Here is a 22,821-nt window from a genome sequence, read left to right as displayed (position 1 = left end):
TTTTGTGATTGGAAGAGGCTAGAGACTAGCATCTCACTTTTTGCATACGAGTATATGTAGTCACCCATGACTTGACTACTTTCCCTAGGAATACACTATGGATGTGTTCTTCAGACAGACATGGATTGACAAAAGACTAAAATATGACGGCCCAATTGAAATCTTGAGGCTGAATAATATGATGGTCACCAAAGTTTGGACCCCTGATACTTTCTTCAGGAATGGAAAGAAATCTGTCTCACATAACATGACAGCTCCAAATAAGCTTTTTAGAATTATGAGAAATGGCACTATTTTATACACAATGAGGTAATAGACTTTTCTTTTTATTCCTCACCCCAATTCTCTCTTCCTTCCTGTACTCATCTCCTGTTCCTTCTTGCTATCTCTTTGTTTTGGCAATATGTAATGTTAGTCTTAAAAAAGGGTTGATTTTACTTCCTTGCATTTTTCCATAATAGACTCACCATAAGTGCGGAGTGCCCCATGAGACTGGTGGATTTTCCTATGGATGGTCATGCCTGCCCTTTGAAATTTGGGAGTTGTAAGTTATAGTCAAAGTGTTGTTCGAATGCCTGATTATGCTGTTTAGCCTTATATTAATCTATGTGTGCAACTTTAATTATCCAGCATTTAAATCCTTCTGTGTGAGAAAAGTTGTGCAAGGAAACTAATAATGTTTTGTTACACCAAACAAAGTTACTTTTGAAAAAAACTGGTAGCTATGGAAGACTGATCATAACTAATAAGTCTGTGGTCACATTTGAAACTTAGGGATTCAGGGACAGTTTGTCAGAGGGATTATAGCAGAGAAAGTTCGCTGAGAATGGGGTATGGTTTAATAGTTTCAGCAGCAAATAGAACCATTTAAAGAAAGCTTGAGAAAGGGTGAAAAAAAGTTTTATACTTTCCTGATATAACTTGAGGTAAAATTCCTTGGTAGCATTGTTAGTGACTCAGTTACTGAGCCATCACAAATCTCTAGTTGAGGTGGGTATGAAAAAACTCAGTGCCTGATATACCATTGTCTACATTAAGTGTGATTCCATCTCAAAGCTGAAACTGGGGAAGGTTTTGAACGTTTTTGCAAAGGGATGTGGCCTCATTGACAGCCTTTTCTGGGAAGAATGGCCTAAAGAGAGCGTGGAGTAGAGCATGGGAGAGCTGGAGTCTGCTGTTGTTGTGCAATCCAAGATGGCAGAGGGTTAGGCGCAAAAGGAGCAAATGTGGAGTAGATGTGTTTGGAACACTTAGCAGAGAGGAAGGCACGAGGGGGACATGAGTGGGTAGCAAAGACGAAGCCTCTCCTTTGCTCAAGCTCCTTTCTCTGAGATGGCAACACAATGTGCTTGCTCTCGGAAGGTCTGCTTCCAGCATTCGATTCAATCAGAACCTACCAAAAATAGACGCCAGCTTTTACTATTGCTCCAGAGTCTTCGTTTCACTGATTGTGAAACCATTGCCTGCTGTTCTCACTGCTCATTGCTTGACTTAATGAGAGTCGGCAGTCACCACTCTTTTTATAACCCTGGTTAATCACAATACTCGGTGGGCTAACTTGAGGCGAGAGAAAGCCCTTTGCTCTCTGACCAATGATTTAATGATACAAGATAGAAAGAGAAAAATACATAGACAGAGAGGGTGATTTTCTTGGGGCCAGAATTAAAATTCCATTTTTCCTGTAGTAATTTGAATTTTACAAAAGATTGTTGCTATCTGAGAAAGGCTTCTCCTCCCAAGACCTCTCTAGTTCTGCTTTGAAGCACACACTTCCACTGAGGACAGCAAAGCTGTTGCTCTCTCAGGCTTTGTATATGATTAAGGAACCACACTTTGGAAAGAATTTTGTTTTTTTAGACTAAGAGTTTAAAAGAGAGGTATGTCATACCAGTATAGTAAATGATTTTTTTTTCTGAATAAGTTAATTCTTAAATATATTTTGGAAAGAGAAAAAAACTCTATTAAATTAAGCTTAAAAATAAAAGGAATGTGAAAGATAATGCAAGAAAAAGATCATTCTGTCAAAGTAGGGCATCTGATAGATGATTCCCAATGCAAAAAAAAAAATATCATAAATAAGAGTATAGTCTGCAAGAGTTTAAATCTATACAACTGTGAATACACTTTTAGAGGTGAACACTGATATGGTGCCCTGTAGTGCTGGATGGTAGGTAACTCGAGGCTCATAGTCTGTTTTTCAAGGTCATCTGTAAGGAAAACCTCTCTGGATATGAATTCCTTTTGTTGGATTAAACAAGTTCACCAAGGACCTCCTGCGTTCCAGCCATTTTAGGGATGTTTGTAGGGGAGGATGACACATAATTCATTCTGGTTCTTTTGAACTTATTTGTGCATGAACCAGGCTATCTGTTCTGGGGAGAGTGGTATGCAAGCAGCTGGTCTCCATTTGCACTGAACAAGGAATAACAGAAAATGTACTTGAATTGCCACTGGGGAGGGTTCTTTGAAGATAGAAGGGAAAGTGCCTTAATTGCAGGATTCAAATGGCACTGGAACTGGTTGTGTAACTCTGTACCCTGGAGAGCTTTGCAGCCAGCAGTCTGAACTCTGCAGGATGGTTCCCCAATGGCCTGAGCACTGGCCAGAAGCAGAGGCTAGAAGGGGTGACCCCTGGAGAGCTCTCTCACAAGGAAAGTTTGTTTGGTTCTGTTTGTGGTACTGGAGGCAGCATCTTGGTCCATTTCTAGAAGACAGAACTGTGTGGAATCAGAAGAAGTCAGGTTTTCTTAAGGACAGATAGACAAGAATTCAAAGATGTAGGAGTTCGGCTATAGTTTAGGAGGTTTGCTCTATCTGCTTTTCAAGCTATCAGACTTACTGGAATAAAAACAGGACCACAAACACCGATACAAATGTAGCTTTATAGTTGTTTAAGTTTTAGTCACCTCATTCAACATTTAAACCTGTAATTTGCTTCATAATTGCACTTTCCTAAATTATAAACATGTTTGAAAAAAATCATGAGTATTTTTCCCATGTTTTTTTTTTATTGTTTGAGCATTTGTCACATTGTTGATTTTTGTTATTGACAAAGGAGGAGTCCTGACTGAAAGCATGCTCTCTGCTCTTATCTAGATGCATATCCCAAAAGTGAGATGATCTACACCTGGACCAAAGGCCCTGAGAAGTCAGTGGAGGTGCCAAAGGAGTCTTCTAGCTTAGTTCAATATGACCTCATTGGGCAGACTGTATCAAGCGAGACTATCAAATCTATTACAGGTGAGATTGCATGCACATGCTTGTGTGTGTGTGTGTGTGTGTGTGTGTGTGTGTGTGTGTGTGTGTGTGGTGAGATTGCATGCACATGCTTGTGTGTCTGTATTTTTGTGCATATATGTGTGTGTATGCATGTGTGCATGTAGACATGTGTATGGGGATATGTGTGTGTGTATGAAGAGAGTCAAAGAGGGTCATTACTCAGGGTCCACCCATCTCATAATTTGGTCTCCCATTGCCCTGGCACTTGCTGAGTAAGCTAACCAGACAGGTTACTGAGCCACAGGAGCCTCCAGTCTCTGCTTCCCCAGTCTGGTATTACCTCAGCAGCTTTTCTCTTCTTTCTTTCTTTCTTTCTTTCTTTCTTTCTTTCTTTCTTTCTTTCTTTCTTTCTTTCTTTCTTTCTTTCTTCCTTTCTTCCTTCCTTCCTTCCTTCCTTCCTTCCTTCCTTCCTTCCTTCCTTTCTCTCTCTCTCTCTCTCTCTCTCTCTCTCTCTCTCTCTCTTTCTTTCTTTCTTTTTTTAAATGTAGTTTCAACTTAGATCTTTATGCTTTTATGGCAAGAACTTTGCCAGGTGAGCTATCTCCTCCCCCATCCCCAGTTCTGTCCTTGTGAGATTCTTAATGGCAAAAGTCAATGTGCTACTTGAAGTCAGCATTGAAGTTTTATACTATCGCTTTCATTGAAGTATTCAGTGTTTTCAGGGGAATTTTTTTTCTTCTCCAGAAATAGAGATGATATATTTATAATCTTACTTCAGTTTAAAATAAATTCTGAGTTGTTAACACAGGAGGAATGAATAGATTTTTTGTTACTTAGAAACAAAAGCCAATATTTAAATATATTAAACACTATTTTCAACAAAATATGAGCCTGGCTCTGATTTGACGGTGCTTTTCAAAAAATGTTTAATATTGACCAATTTTATGGTGTCATTTCCACTCAAAGTAAAAGTAAATCCAAAAAGCATACTTGCAGAGTATATATTTAGAGTATACATTAAAATTGTCAAACAGGTGGGTGGGAGGCTATACTGGTAATTTTCAAATTTTGAAATAAGAATAGAAATAACCTTAAGATTTAGCTTCTCATCTAATGATAAAATTGGCTACTTACATCTTGTTCCAAAACCATGTTCCTTCCATACACAATTTTTACCAGGAAAAAAATTAATGGTAGTTATCTTAATGCACTTATAATGCTATACTAAAAATATCACAAACTTGGTATTCATATAAAGAACAGAAGCTTGTTTCTCAAGTCTAGGATCTGGGAAGGTCAAAGTGAGTGTTTGCGAGAGCTTTTTTTCCTGGTCCATGGAATAGAGTCCTCACATGGGGCATGTCCCGGGAAGGGTTGCCAGGGTAGATTGTTTGAGACAAATGGAGATGTCCTTGAGTACTTTACCCTCCTACCCTCACTGGCTATCAAAGACTAGTTCCTAATGTTACCACAGTGGAGGTTAGGTTTCAATAGTGATTCCCCACCTCTCTTTTTGTTACAGGATGTTGATTTACAGCCCAGGTTGTCTTGAGACTTATTAGGTAGTTCAGGATAGCCTTAAACTGGAGTTTCTTCACCCTCAGTCTATGGTGTGCTGGCATGCCAGGTGTGCCATTGTGCCAGGCATGATGTGTGATTTTTAAAAAACCAATATTTAGAGAATAGTGGTGATTAAAATGTATTCATTAGTTCACTGATCTTACAGAGATCATTTCCAATCCTTCCCTTATATGAAGTTCTGATAAACTACCATGGAAACGATACTGTTCCCATCCTCAATTTTCCTAATGGGAAATATGTAAATGTAATTCATTTGGTACATTAATAAATATAAGTATATTTTCTTGCTCATACAGATATCAGTATCAAATCCCAAAATCCATAGACCTTCTCTGTTCTGTAAACTTTTTAAAAAAGGTTTTGAATGTCATTGTATCAGTAAAGCAAACAAAAGTAGACTAGTTATGGTAAGATCTTGAACAATGGTGTGAAATTAAGAAGGGTTTTTTGTTTGTTTGTTTGTTTTAAGAAATATATTGGCAAAACGCTGATGTGAAGGGGGGTGTTTCTAAAAGGTCAAGTTCATGGAAGTCGAGTGGAAGGAAATTTCCAGGTCTTTGCAGCTAAAGGGAAGTACGAGTTAGGAGGTGAACAGCTCACAATTACGGCCGGTCATGCAAAACAAGTAATCTTGTGGAGATACTGGCCACCTGGTACATATTGTTAATAATTTGTAAAGAGGACAGATGTTCAATGTTTCTACTACAAAAATACAGTAAGTGAGATGATGAGGAAAACATCTTTTGGAGATGGTAGATGGCTTCATGACAGACTGTGGTCTATCATTTTTACCGGTGAATACTTATCTCCCAGTTACTCAAGTAGCATATACATTAAATATGTACAGTAATGTGAACACAAATTATATTCACAAGGATTAAAAATTAGAAGCAAGTGACAAGAAATGAAGAGGATTTAATTCTTAAAAGGTAAAATTAAGTCATGAGAATGCTCATGGTGAAATATTTTAGCTTACTGTCTGAGGGCTTAAAACTGCTTTGTATAAAATCAGATACCCTACTAGGAAATTGCTGGCACTGTTTCTCTCCCTGAAATTCTCATATGTTTTCTTAAGTTTTCATTTTTTAATATTTGAAGTCATTATTACATTTCTCCTGTCTATTTCATTCCTCTGAAACCTTACCATCCTGTCCATATTCTTAAAATTCAGGGCCTCTTCTTTGGCTAATTGTTCGTGTGTGTGTGGTGTGCCTGTGTTCCGTGTGTGTGTGTGTGTGTGTGTGTGTGTGTGTGTGTGTGTGTGTGTATTCCTAAATATAACGTTTTCAGTGTCTCTACTGTTACATATGTGTGCATATGTGTTCAGGGCTGTCTACTTGACACTGAACAAAGAATTGGTATGCTCTTCTCTGGGGAAGAACTCCCTTCCATTCCTCACGTTCCTCACTTGCTGACAGTTGTTTGTGTAAGATTGAGGCCTCATGAGGTTTCCCTCTTCCAGTCTGTCACATCTATTGGTATTGTCCTTGTTCATGTTTAGGAATTCATGATGGTAAGATGTTACAGGCTTAGCTTCTAGTAAGGAGATACAATCTCACAGCAAAACCTCCTTTCCTCTGGCTTTTACAATCTTTCTGCCTCCTCCTGTACAGTGATCACAAACTCCAGTGCCTTATGTCTCATGCCTTATCATTTTGGGGAGATCGTCTTTACATTAATTATGAAACAATGCAGTGGTCTTCTAGCAGGGTGTCTTGTGCTGATTTTCCCATCTGTGCATTTGGAAACACATCTGGAAGTAAATATTTGTAAATTTTTGGCTTAGCTGTGAATGTTCACTGGATTCTAAATACCATTCTCTATAAATCCCTTCTGGTAAAACTGCTTATTGGAAAGTTTATTGTTTATTTACTTACTGGCTTTTAAAGCTGTATCTCTGTTAACTCTACTTGTACTTTTGCTCATGTTTGTTGCACTTAGAAATGCAATCCACTTAGCTTCTCTCTGCATTCATTAGGTGCAGGTACAGGTATGAATTATGTTTGAAAAAATATATTTACGTTTATATAATTTCGTAGAAAGTTATGTATGCCATTTCCTTCCAAACTTAAGCTTTTTATTTCATATGTATGTGTGTTTGTGTTTTTACATTTTCTATTTTGTTGTCTTTAAATAACAAGCCTAGTTTCTGCTTTGAAAATGGTGAAGATTGTGATTGGATAGATTGCTCAGTGGGGTCATCTGCCATGGTGGGAGGATAAGACCTGAGTTCAGATCCCCAGAATGCACAGGAAGAGCCAGCAGTGGTGACACACACACATGGTGTCCTAGCACTGTGTAAACAGAGATGTTCTTTAGCCAACCAGTCTTAAAGAAATGCTCTCAATGATCTCAAGGTTCACTGACAGACCCTATATTGATAAATTCATTAATTAAGACATATGATTCAATAAAATGTATGTTTTTAAATTAAAAAAAAAACCAAAGTAAGCAGCTACAGAATAAGTCATACCCTGTCTAAGGACTGAACTCTGACTCCCACATTAAAGTGAGCACACAGAATGCACACACACACAAATACACAGCACACACACACAATTAGCCCATGCCACATGTATATGCAAATACTAAACATGAAAGGTAATTGCTTTAGTGTATTAGACCTTTAAAACACTTGTATTTTTTGAAACCATAGCCCAAGTATTAAATTGCTAGATCTATAATAGGGAAACATTATCTTTCTAAATAATAATGATCTTCAGTGCCATCCTCTCTTTTGCTCCCCCACCCACAGTATGGAGCTATGCAATTCTCAGTGAAATATGCATGGAAGATAGTCTAACATAACAATCATAAATCGATTAAATAATTGCCTACAGTACCAGTAATCTATTTTCTTCCTTTTGCGGCAGGTGAATACATTGTTATGACGGTTTACTTCCACCTCAGACGGAAGATGGGCTACTTTATGATTCAGACGTATATCCCATGCATCATGACAGTGATTCTTTCTCAAGTTTCCTTCTGGATAAACAAGGAGTCTGTTCCAGCTAGAACTGTATTTGGTAATTTCCGTTATTTTTTTTGGGGGGGGGGGAGGATGTTTTTGTCCATATTACACTTTTGATGGTGATTCATGGGAAGAGCCTTTTGCTATTTCTGAACTGAATACGGAACTCTTTAAGCTTTCATTTCAATGTCACTTTAACACACCGCTGCATGGGGAGATAGGGCAGTCTGTCCCTTCTGATGACTTCTCAGATTTCCCTTTTTGAGAAAACCAGTCAGGTGAAAAACAAATGGAAATATGGATATAATTTCACTCTCAGTGACATTCCTGCGCTGCTAGCATGATGCTGTGTAATTGAATTAAAATTATGTCTAGGTGTTAAAATGGAATGCACAGGCAGCTTAAAATAAAACAAATCAAAGTCACGGCCGACTGCACATGAAAGCCTTAGAGCAACTTGGTTTTCAGTGAAGAGGAGCAAAATGCAAATGGCTTATATGGATCGAAAGGGAAGGTATTCTGCACATAGTCTATCGGCTCTATTGCATTCTATGTGCATAACTTCCATTGTTTTTTTTTTCATTTTTTTATTGAATATTTTATTTACATTCCAAATGTTATCCCCTTTCCTGGTTTCCCCTCCGAAAAACACTCTCCCTCTATACCCTCCCCTTCTCCCCCTGCTTACCAACCCATACTTACCAACTCCTGCTTCCTGGCCCATACTGGGGCATAGAGCCTTCATAGAACAAAGGGCCTCTCCTTCCATTGATGTCCTAGGCCATCCTCTGCTGCATTTGCAGCTGGAGCCATGAGTCCCACCATGTGTGTGCTCTTTGGTTGGTGGTTTAGTCCCAGGGAGCTCTGGGGTTACTGGCTAGTTCATATTGTTCCTCCTACTGAAACCCCTTCAGCTCCTTAGGTCCTTTCTCTAGCTCCTTCATTTGGGACCCTGTGCTCTGTCTAATGAACTTTCATTGTTTACCAAACCAGTATTTCTTTTCTTCTTGTTCATATTGTGGTTCTTCTATAGTATTCCAAATGTTAAGCCACTGGGAGCATATAGGTCTAACTTTTTTGTGTTGTCTATTTTGTATAAGTTTATACATTAAGGCTACCTTTATATCATGAGAGTTGTAGTTAAGTATATTTGTTTTAATGCAGTTATCTATTCTTTATGCTTTATCAACTTTATCAATATCATTCAGTTGTGGAAAAGAAGAAAATGACCAGACTTTTTCTAGGATAGAGGCATAAGTCTCCCAAGACATGCTTATTTTGTTTTTCAGGCTGTTAGGATTTAACTGTGGGTACAATGGTCATCATAATATGGCTGTGGAAAGGCTGGTGAGGAGCTTGAGGGAGCCTTCTATCTTATTTTGCAATGACAATACCCAACAAAAAGCCCAGCAGGCAAAGGTCTGCTATGGCTCATGGTTTGAGACATTACAGAGCAGATAGTAGCAGAACTGACCCTGGAAGGAGCATGAAACACCTGTTGTCTCAGTCATGGAGAGGAAGCACTGTTACCAGGACTCGGGTAACCCTCAAAGGCCGTCTAATGATGGACTTTCATCAGCTGGGTTCTGACTCCTAACGGTCCCACAGCCTTTAACATAGCAGTATGAGCTGAGGATAGAGAATTCAAAACATTTCAGGTGAAAAACAAATGGAAATATGGATATAATTTCACTCTCAGTGACATTCCTGCGCTGCTAGCATGATGCTGTGTAATTGAATTAAAATTATGTCTAGGTGTTAAAATGGAATGCACAGGCAGCTTAAAATAAAACAAATCAAAGTCACGGCCGACTGCACATGAAAACTCTGGGAACATTTCAGTCTCAAACCATAGCGCATGCCATCTTCAGAGATAATGGTGCTATAGTGTCCTTTAGAAACTTGAAATACTCCTACGAAAGTATTTCTTCCACATATATTATTGTGCTTGAAATACTCCTACAAAAGTATTTCTTCCACATATATTATTGTGCTTATAAATCTGAAGGTATTTGAATCATTATCAAAACTCGTACACTGAGCTGGTGTCAGAAACAGGGCTTGATCTAAGACAGGGAGTGAGCAGGAATGACTATTCTAGCTTTTTCATAATGTTATGAAAGTTTAATTAAATAACTTTATGTTGCAACCGTAAAATAAATTTCCCTGATAAATATACATGTAAAATTGAAATATAAAAAATTTATCTAAGGATTAGATACTAACATTGAAAGGTTAGGGCTTAAAACATAAATACTTCATGTATTTTCTCTACAAATGAATTGTGTTAATATATTTATACTTTCCCTTCAAAAGTAGTGAAGATTTAAAAAAATATTTTATTACGTTTTTTCAAATCTCATCCTCTGATAAAAATCATCGCTCCCCGCGATTCCATCTAACCCTCCCAGCATGATCCCTTACCTATTGTCCTCTTTTAAATTTATGTCCTTTGCCTTTTTAAAAATAATAACCCACAGAGTTCATCCTGTGCTGCCTATCCACATAGATGTGGGTTATCCCCCAGTGTGTGGCAGAGCTAGGAGGGACCACACCCTTGAGGAAAACGAACTCTCCCTCATCAAGAAGTCATCAACTGTCAGTGAACATCAGTAAAGGGGTGGAACTTGTGAGTTTCTTCCCACTAGAATGTTGACTGCCTTGATCTTGTCCAGGTCTCATCAAGCAACCAGAACAGCTGTGAGTTCATGAGAATAGTAGTTATGCCATATCCGGAAGACACTGTTTTGGGCCAGTAGTCAACCTACTATTTAATGTTCACTATTTACCTTTCTTTCTTCTTCTTCCTTTTTCTTCCCTTTTCTTCCTTTCCTTTCCTTTCCTTTCCTTTCCTTTCCTTTCCTTTCCTTTCCTTTCCTTTCCTTTCCTTTCCTTTCCTTTCCTTTTCTCTGTTCTTTTCTTTTCTTTTCTTTTCTTTTCTTTTCTTTTCCTCTCTCTCTCTCTCTCTCTCTCTCTCTCTCTCTCTCTCTCTCTCTCTCTCTCTGTTTATCATTTATCTGTCACCTATCTGTCTGCCTATCATCATCATCTATCTATCTTCATATAACAGCATTTAGTAGGCACTCACTACACAGGGAATAATTCCCCTACCCCCCAAAAGCAGAAGTCACAGATTGTCAAATAAAAAACCCTGTGTCAGATGTGGGATAACACCCTTCAAATTGTTGCTTTGGTATATTTCAGAAACTTCCTATGGTAGTACAGGCTATTGATACAGAACATGATAGTAAGACCTTATTAGTAAAAAATAGAAGACTTTAGTCATCCAACATGGAGAAATCGAGTTGGTCCTGACAGGGAAGTTTTCTCCCTGCCAGATAGCTTTCATAGTATTAGAGGTAGCTGTATAGATTGCTGGGGAGGACAGTCATCAGCAATCTTACCCAGCTGTGAACTCTATGAACTACAACAAGACAAGGCATGAACATGGCAAGGACTTCCCATGGATATAATAGTGGCATGAATGGTGTGGGGGTAACAAACCACTTTCCTGTTGCATTTAAGGCCTGCTCTATAGAAGAAACCCCCAGGGGTGAACCTACTACTATTATTATACTAAATGAATATAGCATTAAACTGCCTCTAAGTTTGTATTTCTATACCATGGATTAGTGTAGCTCTCAGACCCTATCAGGGTGATTTCATTGTGCATGGAACATTTTAAAAGCACACATTTGAACAAACTGCAGATAATAATATAAATGGAGTACTCACTCATAAGTGGAACATCAATATTAACATCAGGAACCATCACAGACAGGGGTTGACGTATTCAAAGTACTCAACTCCTGAGGGTTTAAAGAATGCTAAATATAGTATACTTCTTCTATATTCTCTCCCATGCATATCTGGCACAGAGGAGAATCATTTTATTTTGTTTCCATAGTTTTGAAGAAAATGTTTTTCTGTGTGTATAATCAAGGGCTCAGGAAGATGCTTGTCTTGGTAAAGTGCTTGCTGAGTAAGCAAGTGGACCCAAGTTTGGATCCTCAGCATCTATGTAAAAGGTATGGACAGTGGCAAGTGTCTGAAACCCTTGCACTTTTGAGAGTGGTTGACCAGATAGGCAAATCCTTGGAGCTCTCTGGCTAGATGGTGCAGTTAAAATCTTGAGGTCCAGACTCAGTGTCAGACTGCCACAGGAGTTAAGGTTAAAAACAAGACACCAGCCACTTTCCTTGGCCTCAATAAGTAAGCACACATGTGGACAGGTATATGAACACACACACAGACATACACCACAACACATTCACACAGAAACCTTAAACTTTCTGCATCTGACATCATGAAAATGTTTAAAATTTGTATTTCTGCTAAGATTTACTAATAAATTAGAATACCTATCGCACTTATCTGCCCTTGAGAGTTTAACAGGAAATAGTGGCCTCACATAGCTATCTATGGAGATGAGGAAGGCATGTTACACATTCAAATGTTGGTTGGCTCTGACCTCAGTGTCACTTAGTATTTATGCTGTTCAGTGGGTTACTTCTGCGTGGTAACTCACATGTTCCAACTTCATCTCTTCATCTCTTGCTTCATCTCTTAGTGTTGCTATGAAGATTAAATGCATTCATCTCATAACACATTTGAAATATTTTAGCAAATAATGTACATAATTTCATTATTGCTGGTTGATGAATTTACTTGTTTGTAGATAAAAGAAATATCGAACGATGTGGGAAGTAATAGCATCAGAGAGAGCTGAGACAGCAGATTTCAGACAACGTTTCCTATACACATACAACAGCTTAAGGAAATTAAGCAGTATAGCAAAATGCTACTATTACTAACTCCAATAATGAGTCAGTGAACATTGCGGAATCTCAATTCTTAGCATTCACAATAGTTCAGCAAGATGGGTAGTCTCAATTTTTATAGATAAGTAAAATAGTAAAAGGATATTAGAAACATTTATCAAGTCATTTAATTGTGAGTGGTATATCTGAGGGACTATATAACAGAGGATTCAGTCAGACTATCTTCACAGCAGGTATGAGGATGTAGAAGGGACTCATGAAGAATACCAGAACTTCCAACAGAGAATAATTTGTCAGTAGGATATTTCATTTAGAATTTGAAATTTATGTGCTTGTGTCTTTGCCTAGATCAATATTAGTTTTGATCAATCAGGAAAATCACAGCAATAATTAAGTCTTCAAAAAACTTAAGCTACATCACAATTGTAGTATTAGACTGTTCATTGAGCGTCTAAAATAGTATTTTCCCAGGGAAGTAATGCCCTATGTGGTTGGGGACATTGACCATTTAATCTGTATGAGATACAGGTGACAGTGAACTCTAGATGAGCACTGCTTTTCTTCAGCTCTAGGTCCCCGTTTCACTCACAAAGACACAGTGGGCTGGGTCACAGATAACACTAGGGAGAACGAAACCCCAAAACAGTAGAAATCTGAGAAGCAGGATATGTGGAATTCTTTCTTGTATCTTGAAATCTGACTGACTCTAAGTTTTTTTTTAATTATTCCAATATGGTTAAACATTAAACGCAAGTAGATGCCAGCTGGCATATTGAAATCATTGCTATTTCATTTTCTAGGAATGGCCAGCCAAAAATTCACTCTTGTGTACAGTCTTAGCCTACTCTTTCATTTCCTTTCTCAGCTCCTGGGCCAGCCAATATGGTGCATATTCAGCATTCTAAATTCACGGACTGGCATCAATACTTGAACACACAAAAATAATTTTGCCTTTGAAATATTTTCAGGATGAGATTCTTATTGAAAGAGTTGGCTTGTGTTTGCTGCTCCATCCATGTTTATCTTGCCAAGATGTCTACCTGAAATTACAGGGGATAAGCACATGCCTACATTTCTACGATTTTCTTCATTTTGAACACAAGACAGAGAATTTTTTGATATCTAAAAGGATGGCAATTTTTAAAGCAATTTTGAGACAATTGTTTTTGACAACCAATGTTCCTAATTTTGCCAACAGTTGTGATATAATAATCATACTATCTAGAGGGCCATTCCACAAGCAAAACAACAATGAAAGAGGAAAAGACAGTAATATGTTGCATGCTTTTGTATTAGTATAAGCAATATGATTTAACATAAGCCATCAACCTGATTCTGAGCAGTTGACTGTCATTACTGAAATCACCACTCAGGAATGACCTTAATCTTTTGTTTGTTGACTCTCGCCTAGGACGTTTTTTCACATTGACAATGGCAGGATGACTCTTAAGCTTCTGGTATTTTAGTGTAAGTGTCCTTTATGGTCAGAACAATATGGTCTCCGGAGGTTTTTCTGAGCACTGAGTAGTATTTTCACTCAGAACACATTCATGGTTTTACTTGCAAGTGCTTTTATCCTTATTTCTGTGTCATTAGAAGAAATCCACTGCTTACACTTTGCAGAACTTGTGGAACACTTTTGTACTTTGTCATGATTCTATTTTTTAATTATTTTTATGTGTATATATGTCTATGTGAGGATGTCAGATCCCTTCGAACTAGAGTTACACACAGTTGTAAGCTGCCATGTGGGTGCTGGGAATTGAACCCAGCTGCTCTGGAAGAACAGCCAGTGTTCTTCTGAGCCATCTCTCCAGCCCCTACTTTTGAAGTCTCAATAGTCCATTACAGACAAATTGATATGAATGAGAGGAAATATAATTTATCTTTATAATTTGTAGCTAAAGTTTATTCAGTCACTTTGGTAGCTATCCATTTATTTCACAGCCTTCTGGAGAATTATGCCTTCTCTGTGACTTTAAAAATGAGGCCTACATGCTTCAAGGTCTCTTTCTGGAAAAAGCCCAACAAATTCATTATGAACCAATGTGCCATTAGAGTAGATATACAGCCAATCTAACTAGTTAATGGAATAAAGTTTTAAAAAATCTCCAGAGATGGTTCAGGGGTTAGCAGTACTTCCTGCTCTGCTATGGTTTCCAGCATCCATATCAAGAGACTTACAGAGGCTTGTCACTCCAGATCCAGGGGATCCAATGAGCCAGTGCGGCCTTCGGTCACCTGCACATATGTCTGACACGTCATATATACACATTCATGTACATGTACACACACACATGCATATGCATATCACAAACATATACATATATTATAAAATTTACTTTAGGCTAAGAAAATGCTTGAAATTTCTAAACAACTTATGTAATATACACTTAGGTATAATTTTAGAATGTTTTTTTAAAATTTTGTAGCTCATGTGATACACAGATGCTCCAAATTTTCATTTTCTATGTACCAATAGCTTAGGAAGGGACTGGAATTGGAGAAAAAAGATTGGACACAATACAAACAATGATTTTTCCCTCATTGTGCACTGGTGATGTATCTGTCATACCATATCTGTGGTGACTCCTAAAGCAGTATTCAACATGGAGTCTCTTAAGGGTACTCCACTCAATTAAACTTGAAGCAGGCTATGTTGATTTCCCCCCCCCCCCCCAAAGGCCTTCTATCTTGAAATTTGACGGTTTGCTAATTATTCCAATATGGCTAAGCCTTACACGTGACGAGCACAGGTGGAATATTGAAATCACTGCTTTCATCTTCAGGAATGGTCTTAAGGCTACTCTTATACTCCTGTCTAAGCTCACATATATGATACAGTAAAGACAGTGCAAGGTAGAATATAATCAGAATCTAAGTTGAAGGCACAGTATTGATTCTTTGAATCAGAATATGAATATACCTTTGGTTTTGGAAAAATTTTCCCTTTATTTACAATTGAAAATTGATTAATTGACTTTCAGCTGGGGATTGGCATGTACTGGCATATAATGTTAAGATGCCTTCATCATTGCCATCATCATTATGACCCTCAACCTGGGTATATCACCTTTAGGACCCATCCTGGGAGTTATGTAGAGGATTACAAATGGATATAATAAGTACTACAGACATTTCTAGGATAGCTTAAATAATATTGAGGAGATAAACATACATGAATGGAAATAGCAACAACTATGCAAACGTTAGCATCCTTAAAGAATGAATTGTTCTGTAGTTCTACTGAACAGTAGCATTTTCTTCTTCTAAGAATGAAAGTCATCCTTTTCTCTAGATTAGGAAGGCACGTTCCCTGAAAGGGTTATTTGAGACAACAATTGATGGAAGAGGAGCTTTATTTTTGTGCCAAGTTGTCTTCTTTAAGTTGTACACATGATGAATACCCATATTTTAAAGTCCAATATTTTCTAGAAGTACATTTAGCCAGAACGTATTCATAGTTTTAGTAATTTAGGATCTGGAATACCCAATGAATGTATTAATTTTATTAAAAGATTGTATTCAGTAAGAATTAGATATGGCTTGTGATTTTTCTGGCAATTATCATCAGTGGTAATGTGCCAGCTCCTTGCTGGCAGGTCCAGGGGAGAAGAGAGAGGTCTTGGTCTCGCTGGAGTCTCTCCGGGGCTGAGTGGGATAAGATGACAAGTGTCGAAGGCCCAAAAGAAACACACCAAGCTGGGAGTCTTGTCAAATCAGGAAATCAACTTTATGGCATCAGCTCCTCAGAGCATAGGGGTGGGGATTTTTGGTGGGGTAGGAGGCAGGGAAGGGTAATGGAGGGTATGGAGTGACCAACAGAGCCAATGGCAAAGCTCTACATCAGCAACAGTGGTGGGGCAGAGGCAGGGCCAAACAGGTCTTGCTGAGTCACCCCATATGGAACTGACTGAGACAGGTCTCAGAACTGGAGCCAGGCTTAGGCTTTCCTGCAAGGCCTTAGAAACTGAATCGAGGCTCAGGTTTGCCCTCAAGGCCCAAACCAGGGCCAAAATGGACCCCAACAGTAATGGGTTTAGCTTACCTAGTATAGTCTCATGCTTCCATTAGAAGGTTAATGTGCCCAGTTTTCCATTCCTATCTGAGAGACACTATTTCAATTAATCATCCTTCTTGGAGGGTGTGTATATTGATTCTTTGGGTATACTGCTTCAGATTCCAATATAGAATCAATATATTCTTTTTTTTATGTTTTGATATTTTTATTATGTTTAGAAGGGGGAGTGGGTGGGTAGGGGAGTGGGGGTGGGTGGGTATGGGGGACTTTTGGTATAGCATTGGAAATGTAAATGAGCTAAATACCTAATAAAAAATGGAAAAGAAAAAAAAGAAATAGCTTATCTTCATCACAAGAATCAATATATTCTATATGCTTTAAACATTTTTATTTCCATAGAACACTTAGAATGTACAAAGAAGTTTCAATGAATTTTCCAATCTTGAGTTAATTTACATTGAACTGATGATTAAGAGATCTAGGTGTGGGACATATTTATCTTATTCCAAAACCTGTGCTGATTTCACTGAAACAGAAGGAATCAATTCCTCTCTCGAAGGTGGTGGGTTTCAATTAGTAACTTCATCAACTGCATCCCATCTCCACCTTTTGGATTAGCTTATTTATTTATTTTTTAAAAACTAGCAGTACAATGTTTTATATCTTTGCTCTTTTGCATTAAAGGAATAACCACAGTCCTCACGATGACCACCCTAAGCATCAGTGCTCGGCATTCTTTGCCCAAAGTGTCCTATGCGACTGCCATGGATTGGTTCATAGCTGTCTGTTTTGCTTTTGTATTTTCGGCTCTTATTGAGTTTGCTGCTGTCAACTATTTCACCAACATTCAAATGCAGAAAGCCAAAAAGAAGATATCAAAGCCTCCCCCAGAAGTTCCAGCTGCTCCTGTGCTGAAGGAGAAACACACAGAAACATCCCTTCAGGTATTTGGCTTTATTTCATTCCTTCTAAGGTTTTATCTGCTTGGTCAATTTTTTTGTTGTAGTAGAAAACAGAGAGCATGAAAATATCAATAACGGTTTCTAAGAATGGTTGAAGTTTAGAGAATTGTAAAGTGATAATATGTACATTGATATTTTTATTTTTGCAATTGTTCTAGTTATTTGAGGTTATCATATAATGTATTTTGAGGGCAGTTGCAGGCCTGTGATTGGACAGAAAAAGGGAGGTGGAGCTAGGAGCTGGCGAGAAAGATAGAAAGGTAGTAGGAGGGGTAGAAGGAGGAGAACCAGAATGGAGGTGGATGTGGTGTTATCAAAAGGTTAGAATAATTGGGTTAAAGTTTTATCATTATCAATTGGCTCTGAAATTATTGTATTGGCATCTTGTAAAATGTGGTATTATTAATGCATAAATCTAATTGGTTAACTATAAGCTTGAGAGTCTTGTTTCTACCAGGTAATTAGGTGTGGAGATGGCTGATCGTGGGGTGTGTGGGGCATGGCAGGAAACGAGAGGAACTCTGTGCCCCTGTCTGAAAGAGGGCCAGGCAGGAGCCCTGTGGCCTTACAGGCTGGAGAGTTGGCAGGCTGAGAGACAGAGCAAGTGAGATCACACTAGAGAGTTGGCCTCAGCAGGAGCTTGGGAGCATGGCCTGGCCCTGCTGAGAGTTGGTGGGTTCTGTTTAATAGTTCCCACAACAGATTCTAATTCCTTCCAAGGTCCAACTTTTTCTGCACAAACCCAAATTTATGTACTTTTTTTTTTTAACATACAATTTGGGCTGGTTATATATTCTTTGATGTAACTCTCACTCTCGCAGAAGCTATCAGTTGCAAATCCGTTCTCCATGCCGGGATTTTATCCAATTTGAAATTCAACAGGTTTTGGCATGTGTTGTCATAACCAATGTGTCTTCATTGTAATGTCTGTACTTCTGCATCCAGAGCAGTTTTACCTCGCAGTCGTTCATCACCTTAGGAGCTTATACTCTTTCTGTCCATCTGCCGGAATGATCCATGGGTCTTGGGAACAAGAGGGTGTTGAGATAGATAATTCATTTAGGGCTGAACATTCTGCTGCCTCATATTCTTTGTCCCTTAGCTAGTTGTTTGTCTCAGTGTTAATCACCATCTACAGGAAGAAAGAATTTTGTCTATTGAAGGTTGAAAGATGCACTGTGAATTTAACAAGTCATGAAGCGTCAGTTTAACATTGTGGCCAGTTAGCAGAATATAAAGATTATAACTTACCTAGTTCAAGGTTCTTGACCCCAGTAATGCCAGGTATGTGTTTCATCTTGTGGACTAGACCTTATATCTAATTAGAAAGTGAATAGTTACTGCAATGCTATTAATGGCCTTATTGAGGGAATGGGCGCATCTTGCCATGCCAGTTATTGTAACTCTCAGAGTTCATGGCTACCAAATCTGATGAATCCTTTCTTCTTAACTACCATTAATAGTACCTTCCAAAATGATGAAATCTAACTCTTAGGGATGAAATGTCCACTTCAGTACCAGTTTGATTTCTTCATGTTCTGTGACTCAATTAGGTGATATTCCTAGCAATAGGGCCTTACCCTCAAGTCCTGAAGAGTAACCAAGTAGGATGGCAATACTCTCTAATGTTTGGAATCTAAGGGAACTTCTTAGACAGTAACTCTGAAAGAGATAGACCAGTTTTGCAAAGGGGCTTTTAAAAAAATTAATTTGTTAACCTGTGGTGTCTTGTAGATGCTTTATCAACCAATTACAGAATGATGTTATTTATTTATTTATTTATTTATTGAATTTTTTTAATTAGGTATTTTCCTCGTTTACATTTTCAATGCTATCCCAAAGGTCCCCCATACCCACCCCCCCCAATCCCCTACCCACCACTCCCCCTTTTTGGCCCTGGCGTTCCCCTGTACTGGGGCATATAAAGTTTGCAAGTCCAATGGGCCTCTCTTTGATACATATGCAGCTAAAGACAAGAGCTCCAGGGTACTGTTTAGTTCATATTGTTGTTCCACCTATAGGGTTGCAGTTCCCTTTAGCTCCTTGGGTAATTTCTCTAGCTCCTCCATTAGGGGCCGTGTGACCCATCCAATAGCTGACTGTGATCATCCACTTCTATGTTTGCTAGGCCCCGGCATAGTCTCACAAGAGAGAGCTATATCTGGGTCCTTTCAGCAAAAACTTGCTAGTGTATGCAATGGTGTCAGCATTTGGAAGCTGATTATGGGATGGATCCCTGCATATGGCAATCACTAGATGGTCCATCCTTTTGTCACAGCTCCAAATTTTGTCTCTGTAACTCCTTCCATGGGTGTTTTGTTCCCATTTCTAAGAAAGGGTGAAGTGTCCACACTTTGGTCTTCGTTCTTCTTGAATTTCATGCGTTTGGCAAGTTGTATCTTATATCTTGGGTATCCTAAGTTTCAATTAATTAATTAATTTATTTATATGTATCTATTTTAGAAAGATTCTATGGTGGTAGGCTTCCATATGACTTTTTTGAATGTTCTTTATTATCAATTATTTTCTTGATATTGCCACCCATACCTTGCCCTCCAACTCCTACCAGAAACTTGAATACTTGGCTATCTACTTAAAAGCTAGATAATGTATATGTGACCATGATTCATGTCTTAAGGCTGTTTTATTTGTTGAATTCATGAAATTCTTAGACAAATGGATGAATCTGGAGGATATCATCCTGAGTGAGATAACCCAGTCACAAAAGAACATACATGATATACACGCGCTGATAAGTGGATATTAGCCCAGAAACTCAGAATACCAAGATACAATTTGCAAAACACATGAAACTCAAGAAGAAGGAAAACCAAAGTGTGGACACTTCAATCCTTCTTAGAAGGAGGAACAAAATACCCATGGAAGGAGTTACAGAGAAAAAGTTCGGAGCAGACACTGAAAGCAAGAGCATCCTGACACTGCCCCACCCGGGGATCCATGCCATAAACAGCCACCAAACCCAGACACTATTGTGGATGCCAACAAGAGCTTGCTGACCAAAGACTGATATAGCTGTCTCCTGAGAGGCTCTGCCAGTGCCTGACTAATACAGAAGTGGATGCTCACAGTCATCCATTAGATGCAGCACAGGGTCCCCAATGAAGGAACTAGAGAAAGTACCCAAGAAGCTGAAGGGGTTTGCAGCCCCCTAGGAGGAACAACAATATGAGCTAACCAGCAACCCCAGAGCTCCCTAGGACTAAACTACCAATCAAAGAAAACATAAAGAGACTCATGGCTCTAGCTGCACATGTAGCTGAGGATGGCCTAGTTGGTCATCAATGGATGCCCTTGGTCCTGTGAAGGTTCTATGCCCCAGTATAGGGGAATGTCTGGACCAGGAAGCAGGAGTGGGTGGGTTGGGGAGCAGGGGAAGAGGGTAGAATGTAGGAGATTTTTGGAGGGGAAACTAGGAAAGGGGATAATATTTGAAATGTAAATAAAGAAAATATCTAATTTAAAAAGAAAAAGAAAAAAGAAAGTTTCTTTCATTTTGAAAAATATTTTGATTTTTTCACAGAAATGGGTACAATGGAACATACACTGTAAGGGAAACCTGTGGATGACCTTGAGAGAACTGCAAAGACTGCTTTTTGTAGATTTCATTAACGAAAATCAAATGATGGTTTTTTATCCTTGTGACCCTGCATTTCCTATGGGGCTACTTTCATGTATTAAAGAAGAAAATAAACCCTATAGGAGGAACAACAATATGAACTATCCAGTAACCCCAGAGCTCGTGACTCTAGCTGCATATGTAGCCATCATTGGGAGGAGAGGCCCTTGGTCTTGCAAAGATTATATGCTCCAGTACAGGGGAATGCCAGGGCCAAGAAGACGGAGTGGGTGGGTTGGGGAGCAGGGCAGGGGAAGAGTATAGGAGACATTCGGGATAGCATTTGAAATGTAAATGAAGAAAATATCTAATAAAATTGTTTAATATTAAAAAAGAATTACAAATAAAATTAAATTAAAAAAAGAAGAAAATAATTCTAGCAACAAAAGGGTCCATAGTTATAGCTGATGTACATATAAATGATTAATTCATTTCCTAGAGGACATATCTGAGAGAATGTAGAAAACATAACAAAGCCAACTGTGATTTTTTTCATCTGACTTATCAAAGATTAATTTTTTTTATTGAGCCTTTTTTGTATCTTATTGTATAGAAGCAGCAAGATGTACAGGGTCATGGGTAATCAGGCAAGCAGAATCTTCTCCCTTTTTCTCCCTCTTCCACTATTCTGCTCTGTCCCTATGACTGTCTTTCATTTCCTTCTATTTGTCTTCATTTTATATAGACAGATCCCTGTGGTAAATTATACCTAGCCATCTGTAATTTCCATGAATAACCCCACAACACCGCTTGGTCTGCTTTTACCCAAACCAAAATAGACTAGAAATCATCCACTGTTTTTCCTCTACACAGTGATATCTCACCCCTGCATTTACACAGTTATTCATTATACACATGCTCCCTTTCACTGTAAGTAATAAAACATTTGGAGTATTAAACGTAGAGGCTGTGAAGGGTCAGGAAGTGGCTAGAGATTAGGAATCTACATTTCCAGTGTTAACCCATCCATAGGAGATAGATGGATCTATCTAGCCACACGGTGGGGGGAGAGGGGGTTTCCTTTACAGAGAGATCCTTTATTAAGCCAGGAAGAAAAGTTAAGATGGCTGCTTTCTGACTCAGGCAGAAAAACAGAGGCAACTGACCTTGAAGGCATAACTTTTTTTTTTCTTTTTCTTTTTTTTTTTTTTTTTGGTTTTTCAAGACAGGGTTTCTGGCTGTCCTGGCTGTCCTGGAACTCACTTTGTAGATCAGGCTGGCCTCGAACTCATCTGCCTGCCTCTGCCTCTGGAGTGCTGGGATTAAAGGCATGCGCCACCATGTCTGGCTAGAAGGTATAACTTTTAAGAAGAGAAAAGGAGGAGGGCTGTGTTAGATCTGTATACTTTGGCATGTTAATTAGGTGAGCCAAAGGGGGCTTTTCATTGCTGGATTTCAATCCTTTGATAGCTGGACTTTGGTAGTCAACCTCAGGAGACTAAGTGGCCAAATAAGGAGATAGACCTTGGTGGCTAGCTTTAGGAATGTAAGATAATGGTTTTAGCAAGGCAGAAGGAATGGGGGAGAAGGGCAAAGCCAGCCAGAGTCATGCTGATGAGAGTTCTTTCAACCATCTCAGGATTTCAGTCTGTGTTCTGCTCTTCCCATTGTAAAATTGCAACATCTGTCTTTTATTGTCGTTCTATTAT

At 38.6% G+C, this 22,821-nt stretch overlaps 1 protein-coding gene across 9 annotated transcripts in view; it reads left to right on the top strand.

The window, feature by feature from the left end:
• Nucleotides 1–22,821, top strand: part of Gabra4 (gamma-aminobutyric acid (GABA) A receptor, subunit alpha 4) — an 88,575-nt gene that overhangs the window by 16,937 nt on the left and 48,817 nt on the right. For 3 of the 9 annotated variants that reach the window (NM_001359043.1, NM_010251.2, NM_001359041.1), the window contains 5 exons: nt 89–309; nt 462–544; nt 3,097–3,240; nt 7,674–7,826; nt 17,258–17,517. The exons of 1 other annotated variant lie outside the window; for it this stretch is intronic. In NM_001359043.1, coding sequence (NP_001345972.1) covers nt 89–309; nt 462–544; nt 3,097–3,240; nt 7,674–7,826; nt 17,258–17,517 — 861 coding nt within the window. The remainder of the gene's footprint in view (nt 1–88; nt 310–461; nt 545–3,096; nt 3,241–7,673; nt 7,827–17,257; nt 17,518–22,821) is intronic. 5 more of the 9 variants (NM_001359046.1, NM_001359045.1, NM_001359047.1 and 2 more) reach the window with 4 other exon arrangements.

Source organism: Mus musculus, chromosome 5 (genome assembly GCF_000001635.26).
Source record: "Mus musculus strain C57BL/6J chromosome 5, GRCm38.p6 C57BL/6J".
NCBI lineage: Eukaryota > Metazoa > Chordata > Mammalia > Rodentia > Muridae > Mus > Mus musculus.
This window is presented reverse-complemented; position numbering and strand designations above follow the sequence as displayed.